At 46.3% G+C, this 18,882-nt stretch overlaps 1 protein-coding gene across 5 annotated transcripts in view; it reads left to right on the top strand.

The window, feature by feature from the left end:
- Positions 1–18,882, top strand: part of CCDC180 (coiled-coil domain containing 180) — a 66,662-nt gene that overhangs the window by 12,214 nt on the left and 35,566 nt on the right. For all 5 annotated transcript variants that reach the window (XM_072727884.1, XM_072727886.1, XM_072727888.1 and 2 more), the window contains 10 exons: positions 3,327–3,406; positions 5,186–5,274; positions 6,854–6,976; positions 7,998–8,171; positions 9,012–9,127; positions 10,456–10,582; positions 12,242–12,281; positions 12,410–12,942; positions 14,022–14,251; positions 17,501–17,676. In XM_072727884.1, coding sequence (XP_072583985.1) covers positions 3,327–3,406; positions 5,186–5,274; positions 6,854–6,976; positions 7,998–8,171; positions 9,012–9,127; positions 10,456–10,582; positions 12,242–12,281; positions 12,410–12,942; positions 14,022–14,251; positions 17,501–17,676 — 1,688 coding nt within the window. The remainder of the gene's footprint in view (positions 1–3,326; positions 3,407–5,185; positions 5,275–6,853; positions 6,977–7,997; positions 8,172–9,011; positions 9,128–10,455; positions 10,583–12,241; positions 12,282–12,409; positions 12,943–14,021; positions 14,252–17,500; positions 17,677–18,882) is intronic.

Genomic DNA, 18,882 nt, shown 5'->3' with positions numbered 1-18,882 from the left:
ACCTGCACAGACCTGCAAGTAGAGACGCTTCGCGTGCTGGGAGATGCTCCTCCCCTTCCTGGGAAACTTGGTCCCACCCACTCATAACCCTGGTAACCCTGGGTTACCCTCTGGTCCCCCCACCATAGCGCCTAAATTCTCCTAGGATATCAGTGACAATTAGAACCCCACACAGTCTCCTCCAGGGCAGGCACATTTTTAAGCAGGTATAAAACTCACAAGGTGCTGGATAAAAACCTCAGCATAAGGTAAAGTGTTTTTCTTGTTTTCTGTAACTCCACTTTTTCTGACTGAGTCCCTGTTTATTTATTTGTTTTTTAAAAATTTTATTTATTTACCCATGAGAGACACAGAGAGAGGCAGAGACATAGGCAGGGGGAAAAACAGGCTCCATGAAGGAAGCCCGATATGGGACTCGATCCTGGGGCCCTGGGATCACGACCTGAGCCGAAGGCAGATGCTCAACCGCTGAGCCACCCCAGTGTCCCAGAGTCCCTGTTTATTAAGCTGGGCCAAACTCAGTCTTTCTTGGGGTTGTATCCATCCAGGTGAAGCCGCGAATCCCCACCCATCACAGACCTGGGGAAGGGGTCTGTTCCTCTGTATTTGATCCACCCACATGCCCTGGGGCAACCATCACAGCATCAAGACAGCTGGATGCAGGAATCTTGAGGAGGCTACTCTGCACCCTTGTGTCCCCACACCCAGGCAGCTGTTGCAGATACCTGGGTCTTAGAGCTGGCCCCCATGGCCTTCCACCAGGAAGGAGGACCCAGGCTCCCACTGCCAGGCAACTTCTGTCCTCTGAGTCTGCCCCTGCTCCCAGCCCCCTTCCTTTGGGTGAGGAGAGAGTCCTGGTCCTCAGTTCTTAGCTGCTCCCCCAGCCCCCCTCCCAGGACTCCTGGCCTACTTCCACCAAGGCTTCCCCTCCCCAGTGCTCTAGACTCTCCTGAAAAATTAGATTTTGAGAACCAAATCCAGAAAGATATCTAGGCTGCTGTCTTTTCTACCCTGCCACATCCCTCACACAGGCTGTGAACAGAGGGCTGGCTGGCTACCTGCCTGAGAGAAGGGAGGGACAGGGCCAAAGACATGCAGGAAAATGCATTTCCTGGTGTTCCTGGCCACTGCTGGGAAACACCATGTAATGGCAGTGTCTGCATGCAGAGCATGGAGCTGGTGGGTGACTTGATCTGACCTGAGGAAGTTGAGGGCAACTCTGTGAAGTCAGAGGCAAGAGTATGCATGTACAGGACCCAGCAGCTCCTTCTCAGTGGGACTATAGAAAGGAGTAAAGCTAGGACACAGTCTGTGTCTGGAAGTGTGTACTGCAAACACAAGCTCAAATGTAGAACTTAATAGTAAAGTTGCAAAGCCTGAGCATAGAATTCCAGTCAACATCAAGAGCGAAGGTTTGGGTTTGTGGTTTGTTTGTACAAGGAGGTCTTGACAGCACCCTCAAAGCACACTGTTCAGACAGCCACCTATGTCTTCTTACCCTGTCAAGGAGCTAGGGAGCCTTTTAATCAAGCCCAAGGAGCTGTCCCAGGAACTGCCTCCTACGGGATTCCATACCCCATCCTGACCCATAGTTCCAGGCCTTACTCCTGAAACCCCATAGTCCCAGACCTTGCTTCTCTGCTCATGCAGGTGCTCTGCAGCTTGTGGGCAGTGGTGTCATAGGACTGGAGTGTCTTGATAAGATTCCCATGGCTCCCAAGAGAGAGTTTTCCAAAGTCCTGGGAAAGTTCCCATGGATTTCCTTGGACCCAATGATCATGTGCATATCATTTAAAAATAATTTTTTAGATTCAACTTTTATTTTGGAATAATGTTAGATTTATGGAAAACTTACAAAGATAGCACACAGGATTCCTGTTTTCCCCTTAACTAGTTTCCCCTAATATTGTTCTCTTACATACAAAACAGAAATGAACTTGCATGCATTCCCATCACCTAGACACCAGGCATTTTCAGATTTTACCAGTTTTTCTACCACCGTCCTTTTTCTGTTCCAAGACTCATTCCAAGACACAATACTGCACTTACTGTAGTGTTTAGATGTGAGGATATGCTGTGCACACTATTTCAGTTGTCTTTTGCTCTTTACGGGTCCACCATAAGTAGGGTGCCCAAGACCACCGTGGGTTACACGTCTTGTCCTGGTATAATCGTTAATAGAATCCCTTCCTTCATTGTCAAAAATATCCCAGTTTGGACAATAAGTTATGTGGTCCTCCTAGTTATATGCATCTTTCCATACTATTAAACACTACTCAAAATTTAGTGGCTTAAAACAACAAGCATTTCTTGTTTTTCACTGTTCTGTGGGCTGTTTCCCACAGGTGTTTCCTCCAGTCTGGGCTGATCGGCTGGGACTGGGTGGTCTAGAATGTCCTCACTCCCAAGTCTGGAGCCTGGGCTCGAACAGCTGGAGCTTCTCTGGCGGTGGTGGCAAAACTCCCTGCAACAAGAGAGGGCAAGAGGGTACCCAAGCCTTTCCAATTCACTGTCATGCTTGCTAATGTCTCATTGGCTTAAGCAAATCACGTGACCCAACTCAGCCCCGCCCCAGAAATAGACTGAGGCAGCAGCTAATGATTTTGTCAGGTTTTTCAATCTGCCACACTATTCTTAATGACTTCAGAGAATTCACTGTACTGTATTTAGAACACTCTTGTTGGATATGAAGTTTGTGATTTCTTGAGTGCTTATAAACAGTACTGTTAGGCATAAACTTTGTATGCATCGTTATCTCAGATTCGGTTCCTAGAAGAAGGCAAGTAGGTTTCCTTTGTCAATTGATGTGAACCATTTGCTTTTTCCCATTGGGAAAATTCCATTCTTTTTCTCTTTCTTTCTTTCTTTCTTTCTTTCTTTCTTTCTTTCTTTCTTTCTTTCTTTCTTTCTTTTTCTTTCTTTTTGAGAGAGAGAGTGTACCCATGTGAGGTAGGGGAGGGGAAGGGAAGAGGGAGAGGGAGAGAAAGAGAATATTAAACAGTCTCCATGCCCAGGGAGGAGCCCCTACACCAACTCCATCTCATGACCCTGAAATTATGACCTGAGGAGAAATCAAGAGTCTGGGATTTAACAGACTGAGCCACCCAGGTGTCCCTGGTTTTATTTTCTAAGTAACAGACTTGTTAAGATTGATAGACCTTTTATGGGTTATATTTTTGGCACCAGGAAATCCCTAGCAAGTCAATTGTTTGTTCGATGTTTACATAGTTACTACTCTGGGGCTACATGCCTGAAAGATGCTGTCAACTCCGGCAAGTGAACGTTTTATTCAAGCATGGCTTACTTGTCATATCTTCCTTCCCCAGTGACCTTCTGCCCCCCAATTACAGCAGAACTCAGCTGACTGAATGGCATTCTGCTCTCAGCTTCTTAAATAAGAACCTCGGTGAGTGAGGTTTGTGGGATACCACGTGGGTCTCTTCAGAATCCGGGTCAAGTAGTAGCCAATCATTTATGTTAGAGTCCATCGTTAACTCAGGAGTGGGGGCAGGCCCCCCTGGAGGAGGGAGGGAATGTAGATGGAAGAGTGAACTCTGAGGGTTCATATAGGGTCTCTAAAACCTTGCTGGTAGAGCCCTCTCCCTCCCATAGCTTCCTGGTCACTGCCCAGCTGGCATGGCTGCCAGCCACACACTCTGACCCTGAATCTTGACTATAGCAAGGAGCCAGAAGGATGGCTTTGATGACCTCCTGTGAGGACAGCTTGCGGGCCAGATCCTGGTCATATGAGATGCCAAGCATGAAGTCTTGTAGTCAGAGAGACGTGGGTTTGACCCCCAGCTCTGTACCATCCCAGCTGTGTGACTTTGGGGAAGTTATGGCCACTCTTGGCCTCAAACTGCTCCTCTATAAAATGGGGATCTCCAGAGGAATAATAAAGGTACCTACCTTGTGGGGTTGTTGTGAGGATTGCCTCCTGCGGTCTAGTTGAGTGCTCAATAATAAATCATAATGTTTAAAAATGCTCTATATCAAGGGTCCTCAAACTCCCACCCGTGGGCCTCTGCTTGTTTGCGAGTTTCATTGGAACATAGCTGTGCTCGTTTGTTCACATGTAGTCTCTGGTTGCTTCTGCTCTACTGCCTCAGAAATGGGTAGTTGCAACAGAGACTTCATGGCTGGCAAAGCTGGCAATATCTACTATCTCACCCTTAACAGAAAATGTTTGCCAAGCCTTGTTCTGGAAGATTTAGGATATTTCCATGTCTTTTGAGGCTTACAGCAACCTGGTGAGGTCAGTAGTGTCATTGTCCCCCTGTGATGGAGAAGGACTCAGAGGCATAGAGAGGTGAGGTATTCTGCCCATGGTCACACAGCTAATGAAGTCACACCTGCCTGTGACCTGGGTACTTTGGTTAAAAGTATCATTGCTCCCAGGGCTCTTAGGTTTAGAATTACAAAGGTATTATAATTATAATACCAAGGGTAAGAGCCTCAGGACCCCACAGGGACTTCACCGGACTGGACAGGTAGGGATGTGCTGGCCTAGGAAGTCGCCCTGCAGATGGAGACACCAGCTTTAGAGCTTCTCCTGGTCGGTTCCACCGCATATCTGCCCTTCCTGGTGTCCTACATTACCCTGCTTCCATCTGCCCTGTCATCCTCCTCGCCCTTCTCAAAAAACGACCACCACAGAATTTTTGTGCTGTCTTTTGGTTTCTAGAACTGCCAGGAACGTTAAACTTCAGCTGCTTATCTTAGACACCAAGAGTCACACTGAGTTTATTAGAAAGTGGGAATCAGTAGACAGGAGGGGTGAAAATTGATCGGCCAGCTTCTGAGTGTTCTGCTAGCCCGTCCGCTTCTTATGGAATTAGCCACAGATGTGATCTGTGAACCCTCATTAATTTACACCCTTGATATTGTATTATGATTTGGTGCAACCATCTGAAAAGAATCTTATTGGCCTTGAAGCAGAGTCAAGAATCAGGGTTAGAATAGATTCAGAACAGATAAAGACAACTCCCTCAAGGCCCTTCTCTTGGGGGTGTCGGGGACTTTGTGGGGAAGGCGATTCCAGCCCCTGATCTGAACTGGAACCACTGATCTCACCTCAGTTACCTCTGCTAAAGGGAGAAGCTGCCTCCCTTGTGAAGGGGGAAACTCTGATCTCCCCTCTTCCTCCTGGAAGAGCAGCTAACATGTTTTCTTTCTGCCCACGGAGATAACTACCACATAGACTGCATGATGCGGATCCGCCTGCAGTACGAGAAGACCTGGCAGGAGTGCCTGGTGCATGTGCAGAAGTGCAAGGTGGGCGCCCCTCCTGGCCCCGCCCCTGCCTCTCTCCAGCCTGGATCCCCTGCTTTCCTCCCTCATAGGCCCCAGGCCTTCACTGGCCTCGGGCATCCCTGTGCCTAGACCCCTCCTCCTCAGCTCTGCCCACCCATCGTCACTCAAGGGGTAGTCCAGCATGACCTCCTCCAGGAAGACCTCCCTGATAGAGGTATACACTCTCTGAGCACGTCAGACTTCAACCTTGACCATCTGCACCACTTAGAGCACCTGACATTATTGCTTCCAGGGAGGTTGCATCCCAGGGGTTATTTCCAGGGCTTCACTTTTGCAAGTAGTGGTGCCACTGCTGTCACATCCAAGACTTCTGTCCACCCCGTCCGCCTTTGTCACAGGGTGAGACAGTGAGTTTACTGGCAGACCACTTCAATGACAAAGCCTGGTTTTCTGGGGGTCCACAGAGATATTTTGTTAACATGACCCCTCCCTGCTTCCTGGCTCCAGCAAGTTCCTGCTACTCCACCCCTCCTGAGTCTGTAGACCTGTGGTTCTGCCACCGAGACTCCCAGGTGAGCAGAATTCACAGGGAGCAGAGCCTTTATGGTCCATGCAGCCTCCCCAGGGGCTGTGCCACCCACTTGCACACGCTCACATTGAATCCTGCAAGGTCCTACAGGGCAGGTATCACCAGCTCCATCTGTAGATGAGAAGACCAAGTTCTCCAGAAGCCCAGGGGCTGCCCATTTGCACTGTGGCCTTAGGGGCAGCCACATGCCTCTCAGTCTGCTTTTTCAGGGTGTCAAGCCTCAGAAACAAGGCCTGGACGGAGAGGAGGGAGGGAAACCTTTGCCCTAGGAGAGGCTTCCCAGCACCGTGCCCCTGGCAGTTTCTTCCCCTTCCCCCCACTGCCTCCTGGGACCTCGCTGGGGAGCTCAGTGGCCCTTGGTCCCGGGTGCCAATCCTTGTGCCCATTCTCATTTCCCCTTGTAAGACACGGCAGGGGATAAGTTGCAGCCAGCATATACCCCAAGAGTGTATTAGCCCCGACAGAGGAAGGGTGCTTGGTATCCCTATTCAGCAGCATTGGAAGTATATGACTATAGACCATTTTTATTTGGGGGAGGTTGGTTTACATTAGATTTTGTGCATAAACCAAGGCTTTATTACTATGAAGAGCCAGCTTTCCAGTTGGCATAATAGGGATTCAGTCATAGGAAATAGCCCTCTTTGACTCTCAGCAATGCTGAGGCTGCAGGATGGCTGATTATACCTTTAGGGTCTGTTGGTTCTGAGTTCAGATCCCAGCCCCACTACTTGCCAGATGGGCGGCCTCCAGCAAGTGTCTTCACTTCTCTGAGCCTTGGTTTCCTCATCTGTGGAATGAGACTGATGAGGACACCTTCAGGGGGTTCAGTGAGACCATGGGTAGTAAGCAGCACCTAGACAAGCTGGGTGGACCAAAAATATAGATCATCTCTTACCACTAGGAGGGTTTCCCCTGAGGCTAGGTGACAAGCAGAGCTCAGGGAACAGGGACAGGCCCCTAGGTGAAGCCCTCACCAGACCTAAGCCAGGCTCTTGTCTTATTTGCCTCCAGAAGCAGCTGCTGGACTGGAAAGCCTTCACTGAGGAGGAGGCAGAGAGCCTGGTGAGCCCACACTTCTTCCAGGTGGTGGGAACGCTGCAGAGCAAGGTGGAGGAGGAGCTGGAGCTCTTAGATGTACGTAGCTGGGGACCCACAGCTGGGGAGCAGGGTGGGCGGGGAGGGGTGTCGCCCGAGTGCCAGGCTATGAGAAGACCAGAGTCCGGGGGCTCCGACTTCCTTGTCACTAGCAAGTCCATTTTCCTTTGTCCTGGCCGGGCTCTGGAGTGGTTCCTCTGTGCCGGGTGCTCCAGTCTCACCCCTGGCCCCCCAGCTGCCCGCTGGCACCCATGCTGCATGCGGCTCGGGTAGTGGGTACTCCTTGGAATCATTGCTGAGTCTGGGTGCTAAAGGGCCACAAGGGGTAATGCTGCCCCAGGACGCTTAGCACCTGGAGCTGGCTGGGAAGCACTGTCTGCTGAGGGCCAGATAGTAAATATTTCAGTTCTCTGTGGGCCATCAGGTCTCAGTAACAGATTCTCACTCTGCTGTTGTCACACAAAAGCTGCTGTGGGCAATGCAAGAATAAATGAGTGTGGCTGGGCTTCAATAAAATTTCATTTGTGAACACTGAAATTTGAATTTCATATAATTTCCACATCATTAAATATCCTTGTTTGATTTTTTTTCTCCCAACAGTTAGAAAATGTAAAATCTATGCTTCTCTCAGGGCCAAGCAAATAAGAAAGGCAGAGAGCCAACTTTAGTTTCCTAGGCCAAGTTTGCTGAGCCTCACCCCAATGGAAGCATACAATACACCTATAAAATGGGGATAGGTGAGGATTTAATAGCAGAGTGTGGTGTTTGGCTCAGCTATGAAGAATCAGGGGATTCTGAAGAAGGAAAGCTGCCCAGGCTGAGATGGCTGTGGCCTTCCTGGTACCAAGATGGGGATTCGGGGTCAGCAGAGGAGGGAGGGCCAGGAGCCAATGTGTGACCCAGGAAGATGCCCTTGAAGGATGGTGCCTGGGCAGTGATGACCAGTACTTGGAGATGTGGGGCCTCCACTGGCTGGCAAGGGAGCCCTGGGTGGGGGGGCTTCTCCTTATCCTGGGCCAGTTGGCTTTCAAGCCCCCTTCTCTGGGTCCTGCCACTGCAGAAATCCTTCGAGGGCCTGGCAAAGCAGACAGAATGGCAGAGCTCAGATCTCTTCAACTACTTCCAAGAGGCTGTGCAGCTGTGGGAGGCACATCAGAACATGCTGTCGGTGCAGGACCTGGAGCTCGAGAAGAGAATGGAGCTGCAGCGGCAGAAGCACAGCCTAGAGGAACAGGTGTGGCTCCTAGGGCCCAGGGGAGCCTCTGCAGGGCATGAGGCAGGGGCCACACCCAGACTGTCAGCTGCCCCAATGGCTCTGCTTGGTGGCAGGTAACCTCAGCCAGCATTCAGATGAAAAAAGAAAAAAGTTCCCACCATATTTACTTCACAGCATAGCTAAAAATTAACCCCAGACTTATCTTAGACTCAAATGTGAAACCTTAGCTATAAAACACAGATAGAGAAATTGAGGCTCACCTTCCCCATAGGCCTGGATGGGAGTAGAACAAATCTGTCAGTCAGGTGTGAGCTAGTGATGGGTCCCTGGACCCAAATGTGTCTGTTAGAGAGTGCGCATGAGAGACAGACAGACTGGGTGGGGGCAAGTGCGGAGCATCTACCTCTGGCAGTCACCCTGTGCCCACAGGAGATGCGCTGGGCCCCAACCCTACCTGCCTTCACACAGTCTAGGGAGTGGAGGGCCACACCCAGCATCTGATCTCAAATACAATTGATGTCAAGGAGAGCAAGGGGCAGGTGCCATGGGAAGGTGTAGCATGGGCCTGCCCAGGTGGGACAGGTGTAAGGGACATGTCCCTGAGGAGTCCCATCTGAGCTGGGTCTCCAGGGATGTAAAGTAGACAGAGCAGAACATTATCGACAGAGAAGAGCCTGGAGCATTGAGGGTAAGCGTAGTGACACATTTGGTGTCCCTTTGTGGAGGAGAAATTCCTGAGATACTCGCACCTCAGCTCGGGTGTCAGGGTCTCTGCATGTCACTCACATGCACTCTGTGAGTTTTGAGTTTTGGTAATTCATGTCTGCTTCTTCCTCCTATTTTGGATGCTGCTGCCAGGCCCAGGAGGCCCGCCTTGATAAGCTCTTGGACCAACTGAGGCAGCAAAGCCATGAGGAAACATTGAAGATTCACCTGGAAAAAGCCAAAGATTTTCTGAAGAATATGAAATTCAGGTAGGCAGACCAGATCCTGAAAGAAGGGAATGGTCTGACATACATACTCAAGAGCTGAGGCCGTCTGCTTAGGAGCCCAGGGTGTGCTCAGCAAGCTCATGATGAAAATGTTGCATCTAGCTTTGGAGAAGATCCTCGTGGTCCTTTGCAGCTCTGCTCTCAGCCAACACAGAAGCTTCCAGGGGGAATTCTGATCGGAAAAATTTATGGAGGGAGATCTCAAGGCCATGTAGTTTAAAGGTCAAGAGCATGGGCCGTCTCACTCCCTTTTCAAATTTTAAAACATTTGTGCTCTTTGTTAAAGAAAAAAAAGTTAACTGACACAAACATGTAGAACTTTCCCCCTCATTCCTGCCCACCTCTTCCTTTTCGTTGGCATGTACGTTTATGTGGATATAAATAGATATACAGTATTTTAATTAATTAATTAATTTATTTATTTTAAAGATTTTATTTATCCATTCTTGAGAGAGAGAGAGAGAGAGCGGCAGAGACACAGGCAGAGAGAGAAGCAGGCTCCATCCTGGGAGCCTGACGTGGGACTCAATCCCAGGTCTCCAGGATTACGCCCTGGGCTGAAGGCGGCGCCAAACCGCTGAGCCACCTGGGCTGCCTGATATACAGTGTTTTTAAAATAAAAATTGGATCATGCCATGCAAGTAGATCTGTAACTGCAGGTAGATGTCCATTTTCTAATGACCATGTAGAATCAATCAGTACAGGTGCTTCATAATGGTCTAATCATCCCCCAATGGATTAGCTTTTTAAGATTGGTTCCAGTTTCTCAATATTAAAAACACTTCTCTGTGAACTGTCGTGTATCTTTGTGCCTTTGTACAATGAATTCTATAGGGACCATTCATAGAAATGAAACCACACTGCCAAATGATTGCAGCACTTAGTTTCAGAAGTGTATCTTGAGACAAATAAGTCACCTCCCTACCCCCTAGCCTTGTCTCCTTACCTGGGAAACAGATAAAGTCTGATCCCTGGGACACAGGAGGGTTTGAATGGATGATGTAGGTAAAGTTCAAAGACTGTGTTAGGACAGTGGACAGGAAACGGGAACCCATGTTACAATAGAGAACTCTCCTGTGTGCGTTTTACAAATGTTCTACAAAAGAGTATGTATTCCTTGTGTGATCAGAAAAATAGCAAAACCAAGGATTACCAGAGTGAAAGGAAGCATGTGCAGTGGCTCTGTGCAGAATGACCTAGGTGGGCTTCCAGCCCATCTTGGTGCATCCTGGGGTGCGACTCTTGGTTGGGGTCTCCCACACTCGGTAGAACCGCCCCTTAGGCAGTGGTCTTGTCTCCCTCCCTCCCAGGTATGAGTGTTTCCACAAGCTCCTGATAAAGGAAGTGATGGAGTACCCAGTGACCATACTGAAAGAACTGAACTCTTACAGCTCCACCCTTAGCCAACACTTCTACGTCCGTGAGATCTTTGAACAGGTATGGACAGGGGTGCAAATACCCAGCCACTCACCGAGAAGCAAAGGGGAAAGGATATCTTCTAGTTTTGATCTGCCTTAACTTTTCACACCTTTGAATCTGTCAGGCATTAAGGAGTAAGAAGCAGAAGGTATCTCTAAAAGACACCATTTCTTTCTTAGATTAAAAGAGGATGAAAGGCTCAGAACTCAGGTTTGTCTGGAATTATGATGGAAAGACTATTTTCTAAAACTCTGAGTTCCATTCATCCTCCTCACCACTAACTACCCCATCACCCTCCTACCACCACTCTGCCCTGCCCTCTCTCTGGCTCAAAAGTCCCTCACCAACTCTGCAGCCCCTGCCAAGTCCAACTCCCAGTCCTAGATGAGCACAGAGGCCCCCACGTCTGGTTCCCCCCACCCGGACCCTTCCTGCTTCAGCCAACTCTCCACTCTTCCTGCATATGCCCCCTCACCCTGCCCCCCTGGCCTCCCTCACCCTGCTCCTCTGCTGGCATCCACACATCCCAGACCCAGCCAGCCTTCCACTACCAGTGGCAAGTGTCCCGGCCACTCACTTCCCTCACCCCCTGACCCCTCTCTTGTCTCTGGATGTGCTTGTATGGTGGTTCTGACAAATACCAGAGTTCAGAACATCCAGAGTAGGTGTTTCCTGAAGGGCAGGTATATGGTCACTAATTCTGATTCAGCTTCAGTTGCCCTTTGCACAGCATCTTGCACGTGGTTCAGACACAGTGACTGTTCCCTGGGTAAATGCATGCATAGCTGGAATGTCCTGATCTGACACTCCTAGAGTTTATCCCTTTCCCACACAGTCAGCCAGAGTCCTATATGGCCAGACCCAACAATACTTGTGGTTATCACTGAACCTAGCTGAGACTTTCTCATATATACAGGATTGCCAGCTCCTCAGAGAACCCCTCCAGAGAGGAGGAACCTTTATTTCAATTGTTAATAAATGCTTTCTCTGGTATGTAGGTTGAGGTGGAGCTCAAGCTATAGGAGAGTGAGATCACCAGTTGCACCTTGAGATCGGTCTGGTTGCCTGGGTTCAAATTCAGGTGCTATTATGATCTCCGTGTCATAAGTGAGGAGACTGAGTCCTATAGAGCTTAAGGAGCTTGGCCAAGGTCATGGAGCTGGGATTCAAATCCAGACCTAGAGCCCACACTGTTATCCATGACACAGTATATTCATGAATTCATCTAGAGTCTGTGAAACAGGGAATTTGTAGGGTTAATGAAGGGGCTCTCAGGTGACATAAATCATGTTCATTCTGTATGTTCACATCCAGCACCGAGAGCAGCAGATTCCTGCCCCTTTTTCTACATCCACCAATTTATACTTTCTTGCTCTTTGTCTCACATCACTACAAAATGAGAGTTTATTTACTAATGCCTAATGTGTGATAAAAAGTCTTGCTAGCCTGCTTGGGATTAAGGAAAACTGATTCCCTGGTTTGGGAACACTCTGATGACCACAATGAAATAAGGAGTAAGAAGCAGGTTGAAACAAGAAACAATAAAAAGTCAAGGCTTGCATCAGATGTTAAAGGCGATGTGTCGGCCATTTTACTTAAATGAAAAATGACGTCCGAAGTAGCGCTCTGGAAAAGGGCAGTGCTGCTCACTCAGTGTCCTGTGTTTTTTCCTTGTAGACCTTGGAGGGGGAAGTCATTTTCAAATGCAGGGAACCAGGTAACACCATTATAATTCAAGTCTGATCCTCTCTGACTTCACTCTTGTACATTTATGGGCTGGGTGGGCCCAATCCAGGCCACCTTAGTAACCTGTTTTTCCTTGTGCTTTGGGATTGGTCATCACAGAAGCGCACGAAAAGCGCTCCCAGGACAGTATGAGAAAACTGAGGTGCAAACAGAGGGCTAAAGTGGAAATGAGCAAAAGTGAAGAAAGTGAAAGAGAGACAAGTTCCTCCAGGTCAGCAGAAGAGATGGAAGAAGATCAAGAAATGGAGTCTTCCTTAACTGAAGAGATGGTAGTAAGCCAGCAGGAACAATCTCTACTGAGTGACAAGATGGATGAGTTCAGTGAGGAATCTGTCCAGGAATCAGAAAAAATGCAAGTTGAACGAGACAGCTCCTTAAAACCATCCCCAAACCGGGAAAACGTGATGGTTCAAGAAGAGGAGATAGAGGAGGAGGAGAAAAAGGAGGAGGACAAGGAGGAAGAGAAAGAAAAAGTGAAGGAGAGTGAGAAGAAGAAAAAGAAGGAGAAGGAGGAGGAGAAGGAAGAGGAGGAGAAGAAAGAGGAGGAAGAGGAAGAGGAGAAGCATGAAGAGGAAGAGAAGCAAAGGGAGGAGGAGGAGGAAGAAGAACATGAGAGTTTATCTATGGATGAGGTAGGCCAGCAATGTATTCATTCTTGGTATGGGGAAAGCGTGCTAGGCTCTGCATATCCCAAGCTGGGGTCCCCGGCCGTGCAGTCTTCACGGGGATTTACAAACGTATGCACGTCTTTTATTTTGTCAACAGGAATCCAATTCTTATCTCACAACAAAGCTTTTTAAAATTTACTTTCTTCTCCTAACATCTTATCCTGCAATCTACTCTGAAGTCACCCCTTAACTGTATTGCTTTCTTTGTCCTTCCCTAGTCATCTCTTTCCGAGCTCCTCTTTCCTGTATAGACCAACTTAACCTCTCTCTATTCTTTCTCTCTTTCCATTCTCCTGTGTAGCACAAAAGATCCATATCCAAGTTGGCAGACAGAGGTCTCCTTGGAGTGCAGGGAAGTTACTCTCATTATTAAATCTTGTGCAGGGATCCCTATTTCAAATGCCCATAGGCATGTAATAGAAAAAAGGTCTGGAGACCAAGTATAAAATAAGACTATTGTCTTAGTCTGTTGGAGCTGCTATAACAGAATATCACAGATTGGGCAGTTTATGAACAACAAATTTCTCACAGTTCTGAAGGCTGGGAAGTCTAAGATCAAGGTGCCAGCAGATTTGGTGAGTGGTGAGGGCCCACTTCCTGGTTTATATACAGCCATCTTCTCACTGTGTCTTCATATGGTGGAAAGAACCAACTCTTTTATAAGGGCATTAATCCCATTCATGAGAACTCTGTCTTCCTGACCTAATCACCTCCTAAAAATCCACCTCCAAATACCAACACATTGAATTTCAGAGAACACCCAACATTCAGTCTAAGGCAACTGTGCAGTCATTACTCAGCTCCAACCAATAATGCCATGTGGGAATGGAGACTCAGAATTGACAAATTTTCTGATTTCTAAGAGAAATCAGAAATCCAAATTATTTGTAGAATTTCCCAATTTTGAAAGCATTATACTGGGGAAAAAATAATTACAGGCAAGATTCAGCCCACAGGTTTACAACCTTGATATTCAAGATCCTATGGTTGGATCCCCAGGTCTGTTTGATGACATAAAGTCTAAAATCTTCTATTCTGCATAGGCTGAAGCCCAGGAAGAGAGTCTGGGGGAGATCTCCCATGAGGACATGGAGTCCTTCACTACCTCCAGTGGACACACTTATTTTGTCTTCCTAACCCTGGAACAAGAAGAAGAGAGTTGCAAGTGGTCCCATTCCAACCTTTCTACCATTCTCATCAATGACATGTCCAATGCCAACTTCCTAGAACAAGTGATCATTCCACCCAGACTAGTTTTACAAATTAAGAAACAGTGAGTAAAAACCCCTTTTATTCTCATTCTCCTAAGTTTTGTTAACCAGGTGAGGTATTACAACAAAAGATTGGCCTAGTTTCAGCTGGAAAAAGAAAATTTGTAGGTAACTGAGGGTTGAGATGAGAAACAATAAAAAGTAAATTTCCAGGAATTATTTGTAGACACAGATATCTTCTGTGAGAGTGACCCCCTTCGTCTGTCCCAGGATGCCTGCTGGCCTGGGCCTTGTATGTAAGAAATAGTGTTTTCCTGCAAGATATTAGAACCCCTGGCACATGTGTAATCTTGCCACTTCCTTCCTTTCTTTCTTTCTTTCTTTCTTTCTTTCTTTCTTTCTTTCTTTCCTTTCTTTCCCTCCCTCCTGAGTATATATGAGTATATATCAATATGGTATTTAGCTCTGATTATATAACACTATAATTGCAGAAAATTAGAAAATTGAAAAAAGTATAATAAAAAATATAAAAATGACCCATAATTCTGCCACTGAGAATTTACTTCCCCTAACCCCCAATTTTCTGGGCCTCTGTGTTAGAATTTGGACCCAATGTGGAAATTTGCAATTGGCTTCAGATAGCATTTCCACTGCACTCTGACTCTACAATGTCATAGCTAGGACTCACCAGCTAGAGATCACCTGATTAGTCTACCTCCTATGTATAGACATTGGCAGGGAGTTGAAGGGGTTAAGTCAGGCTTTTTGAACTCTTTTCTTTCACCTCAGCATCATCTCACCTTGAAAATGTCTCTTGACTTGAAACTCATCCTTTCTCCTTCATCTGTCACAGGCCATTGCCTGTCTTCTCCTTAAAGAATAAAAGCAAGGACCACCACAAGAACTAATATTTATTGAGAGGATTTGATACTCTCAATAACTGTGAAATACCTATGAAATAACTATGAAAGGGGTACTATAATTAGCTTATAATTATAATTATCTTATGGACAAAGAAACTGAAGCTCAGGGAGTTAGCTATTTTGATAAGATCTCTGAGATAGGAAGTGGTTGGATCTAGGATGTAAATCTAGACCATGTGATTCCAGAGTCTTGAGCCAAACATTTATGCCATCTGGCCTTGGGATTAACCAGAAAAATAGTTCTGTGTTAAACTGATTTGATTTGCATGTTGAAGGATACAATACTGAAAAGTATGGAAATCATGAACGTATAGCTCAATGAATTACCCAAAGGGAACACACCTGGTAACCAGTACTTCCCCCAAAATAGAACATTACCAACTCTCCCTCATGTATTCATTTCAAGTCATTGCCCTCTCCTCCTCAAAGATAGCCAATATTTTAACTTCTGAATTAGTTTTGCTTGTTTTTGAACTTTATTTAGATGGAATCATAGAAAACATACTCTTTTATGTTGGAATCCTTTCATTATGTTTGCAAGATTCGTATGTATTTTTGAATGTGGTCTTAGCTCATTTTTATTTCTGTGTAGTATTCCATTATAAAAATACATAATCCATTTTCTTTATCCATTCTACTGCTGATGCATAGTTGAGTTGTTTTTCTTTGGGGAATGGAACAGTGCTGCTCTGAGCATTCTTGTGCAAGTCTTTTGGTGAACATATGTCTCCATTTCTGTTAGATACATAACTGAGAGTGGAATTGTTGGGACATAGGATTCTATGTGTGTCCCTCTTGAGAAGATACAACCAAAGATAGTACCAAAGAGTTTTCAGGTTAATACGTGGCAAATGGTTATCCCTCTCTGTGCTTGCCTTTTTTTTTTTTTTCTCTCCTAAAGGAATCTTTTGATGAAGAGAAATTCTTATTTGCAATAAGATCCTATTCATCAATTTTTTTCATTAAGGTTAATGTACTTCCTGTCTTATCTGAGAAATCTGTGCTTGCCCCAAGGCCCTGAAAATATCCTCCTATGGGATTTACTACAAATGTTATCATTTTAAATTTCCACATGGAGATGTATAATCTACCTGTAATTAATTTTGTTTATGTGCGAGATAGGAGTCAGATTCATGTCTTTCCATGTGGATAACCACTTGACTCCAGAAGGCTGGAGTGTCCCCACCGCTCTGCCAGACTTCCTTTCTATCTCTGTGTCTCTGACACATCACTGCCTCACCCTGCCTGGTTCCTGTAGTTGTATACTAAGTCAATATCTGGTAGTGTAAGTTCTCCAGCTTTGGTCTTCTCCTTGGCCATTTGCATTTCTACATAAACTTGAGATCAGCTTATCAGTTTCTAGAGGAAGACATCTGCTATGCTTTTTATTTTTATTTCTTATTTTTTAAAGATTTACTCGTTTATTTTAGAGAGGAGAGTGTGTGCACGCAAGGGTGGGGGGTAGGGACAGAGGAAGAGAATTTTCAAGCAGACTCCCCGCCGAGCATGGAGCCTGACATGAGGCTTGATCTCACAACCCTGAGATCATAACCTGAGCTGAAACCAAGAGGCAGATGCTTAACCGACTGAGCCCCTCCCAGGCACCCTGATTGAATTGAATGTATAGATAAATTTTATTGCATTGAATCTATAGATAAATTTGGGGACAACCAACACCTTAACAATACATGGGCATCTTAATAATAACATAAATTTTGAAAAGGAAGAAGTGGTAAGTTGGGAAAAATATTTGCAACTCACATCATAGTCAAATGATCTCATGTTCCCAATATATAAGGAGTGCCCATATAAAGAGATTGGTAAGAAAAACAGCATCTACACAATAGAGAAAAAATGGGCAAAAGATTTTCATGAATAGTATGTAGAAAAAGAAATTAAATAGTCTTAAACAGATGCCAGTATGTTCAGTTTCAATCATAACATGATGAAATTGTCAAATTCAAAAGTATGGCAATCCACTCCAAGGCTGTGGAGAAAGGGAAATGATTATTCATTGTGGATGGCAGTTCTGGGTGCCTTGCCATGAAAGCAGTTAAGCCATATCTTTAAGAACCACAGATGTATTTTAGCCTTTGATTCAGCAATTCCAGTTTAGGGAATATATCCTGTAGAAATGCTTCTACACTTGACTTACGCACAAGGTTATTCATTGTAGCCTTTTTTGAAGAACAAATGGTTGGAAACCATCTAATGTCCTTTGGCCGAGTCTGGTTAAATTAATGGTGGTCCATCCAGACAAAGGAATATAATATAGTGGGGGGGGGGAGGAAGAAGTGATAGGGGGAAGCACTTTATGTATCGATATGGAAAGCTCTCTCCCTGGTCACTGCCACTGGCAGAGCTGACTGTCACTGGTATCTTCCTCAGGCTTCGAACTGGCTTTTTTGAGCACCTAGAGAAGTGGTTTGACCAATGTGTCCTCAAAACCCGGGTCACCGTGGCCACCAAGATTGATGAACTTGATTCAGAATTGGAGCTGCGTCTGCACCTACATGAGCTAAGAGCTGAGCGCATTGAAAAGGACATCCATAATGTCAGGGCAGGTATGGACCCTGCTTGGGAAGACCACCCTGTCCCAGACAGCTGGTATCAGTTCTGCATTCAGTAGATGCCCCTCTGTGAGGGTTTCACCTCCAGACTGGCAGAGAAGACAGTTCTTAGAACCTGCATTTGAGATTTAAAAAAAAATTTTTTTAAACAAGGATTTAGATGCCAAAATGAAGAGTATAGTCCTATTTTAGCAGCGTGAATAGATGATCTGTTCACACATCTATCAGATATACACCTGCATTCAGATGCTCTAGGGGTAAACCTGAGCTCACGAATCAGAGCCACCAGGCTCAGCCTCTCTAGCTGTGTGACTCTGGACAAGTTACCTGACTTCTCTGATCCCTCCTTCCCTTGCAGAAGAGGATACTTCTGGTGGTAATTAACTGTCCCTGAAAGGGTACAGTGAGGAATCCTAAGCAACTGTTACCCATTAATTTAAGCTTATAATTTATAACTTAAAAAGAGGTGCCATCTTGCACTTAGGCACAGGGCTCCATTAGTGGGTAACATATTTTTAGTTGGATCCTCAATGACTGTTTTGGGTTTTCACTTGTGTCACACTTCAAGTTTCTTCATGACCCTTTGAGCTTCCAGAGTGACCTCACATGGTCCCAACCGAACTCCTCCTGTCTGGAGCAGTGACAGTTGAGTTAAGGAATCAGCCAGCCCAGCCCGGAGTCCCCCTGCTTGGGGCCTTGGGAACCCTGCTTGACTTTGTTTTGTTTTTAAAGCTTTTATTTATTTATTCATGAGAGACAGAGAGAGAGAGAGGCACAGACACAGGCAGAGGGAGAAGCATGCTCCCTGCAGGGAGCCCAACGTGGGACTCGATTCTGGGTCTCCAGGATCACGCCCTAGGCTGAAAGCAGCACTAAACCGCTGAGCCACCCAGGCTGCCCTGCCTTTGGAACCTCATTGTGTTCATCTGGAAAATGTGTTCATTAAATATAAGTATAAATTGAGACACTTCGTGAAGACTGTCTTCCTGCCCCTTCCGTGGCTCCCTGCCCCAGTGCATGATGCTGAGATCAAGGTCAGAGAAACAAGGTCCCAGAGTCCCTGCACTCCTTTTTGGCAGAGCGGGATGGCAGCACTTTCCCTTCCAGGCAGCAGGAAGATGGGGTGGGCTGATCTGAGGCTGTCTGCAGCTCGAAAGGCCTACGATGGAGCTCTTGAAGCTAAATCCTGGTTCTGTTTAG

This window comes from Vulpes vulpes, chromosome 12 (genome assembly GCF_048418805.1).
Source record: "Vulpes vulpes isolate BD-2025 chromosome 12, VulVul3, whole genome shotgun sequence".
Taxonomy (NCBI): domain Eukaryota; kingdom Metazoa; phylum Chordata; class Mammalia; order Carnivora; family Canidae; genus Vulpes; species Vulpes vulpes.
The sequence above is the reverse complement of the archived record's forward strand: the minus strand, read 5'-3'. Positions and strand labels throughout refer to the sequence as shown.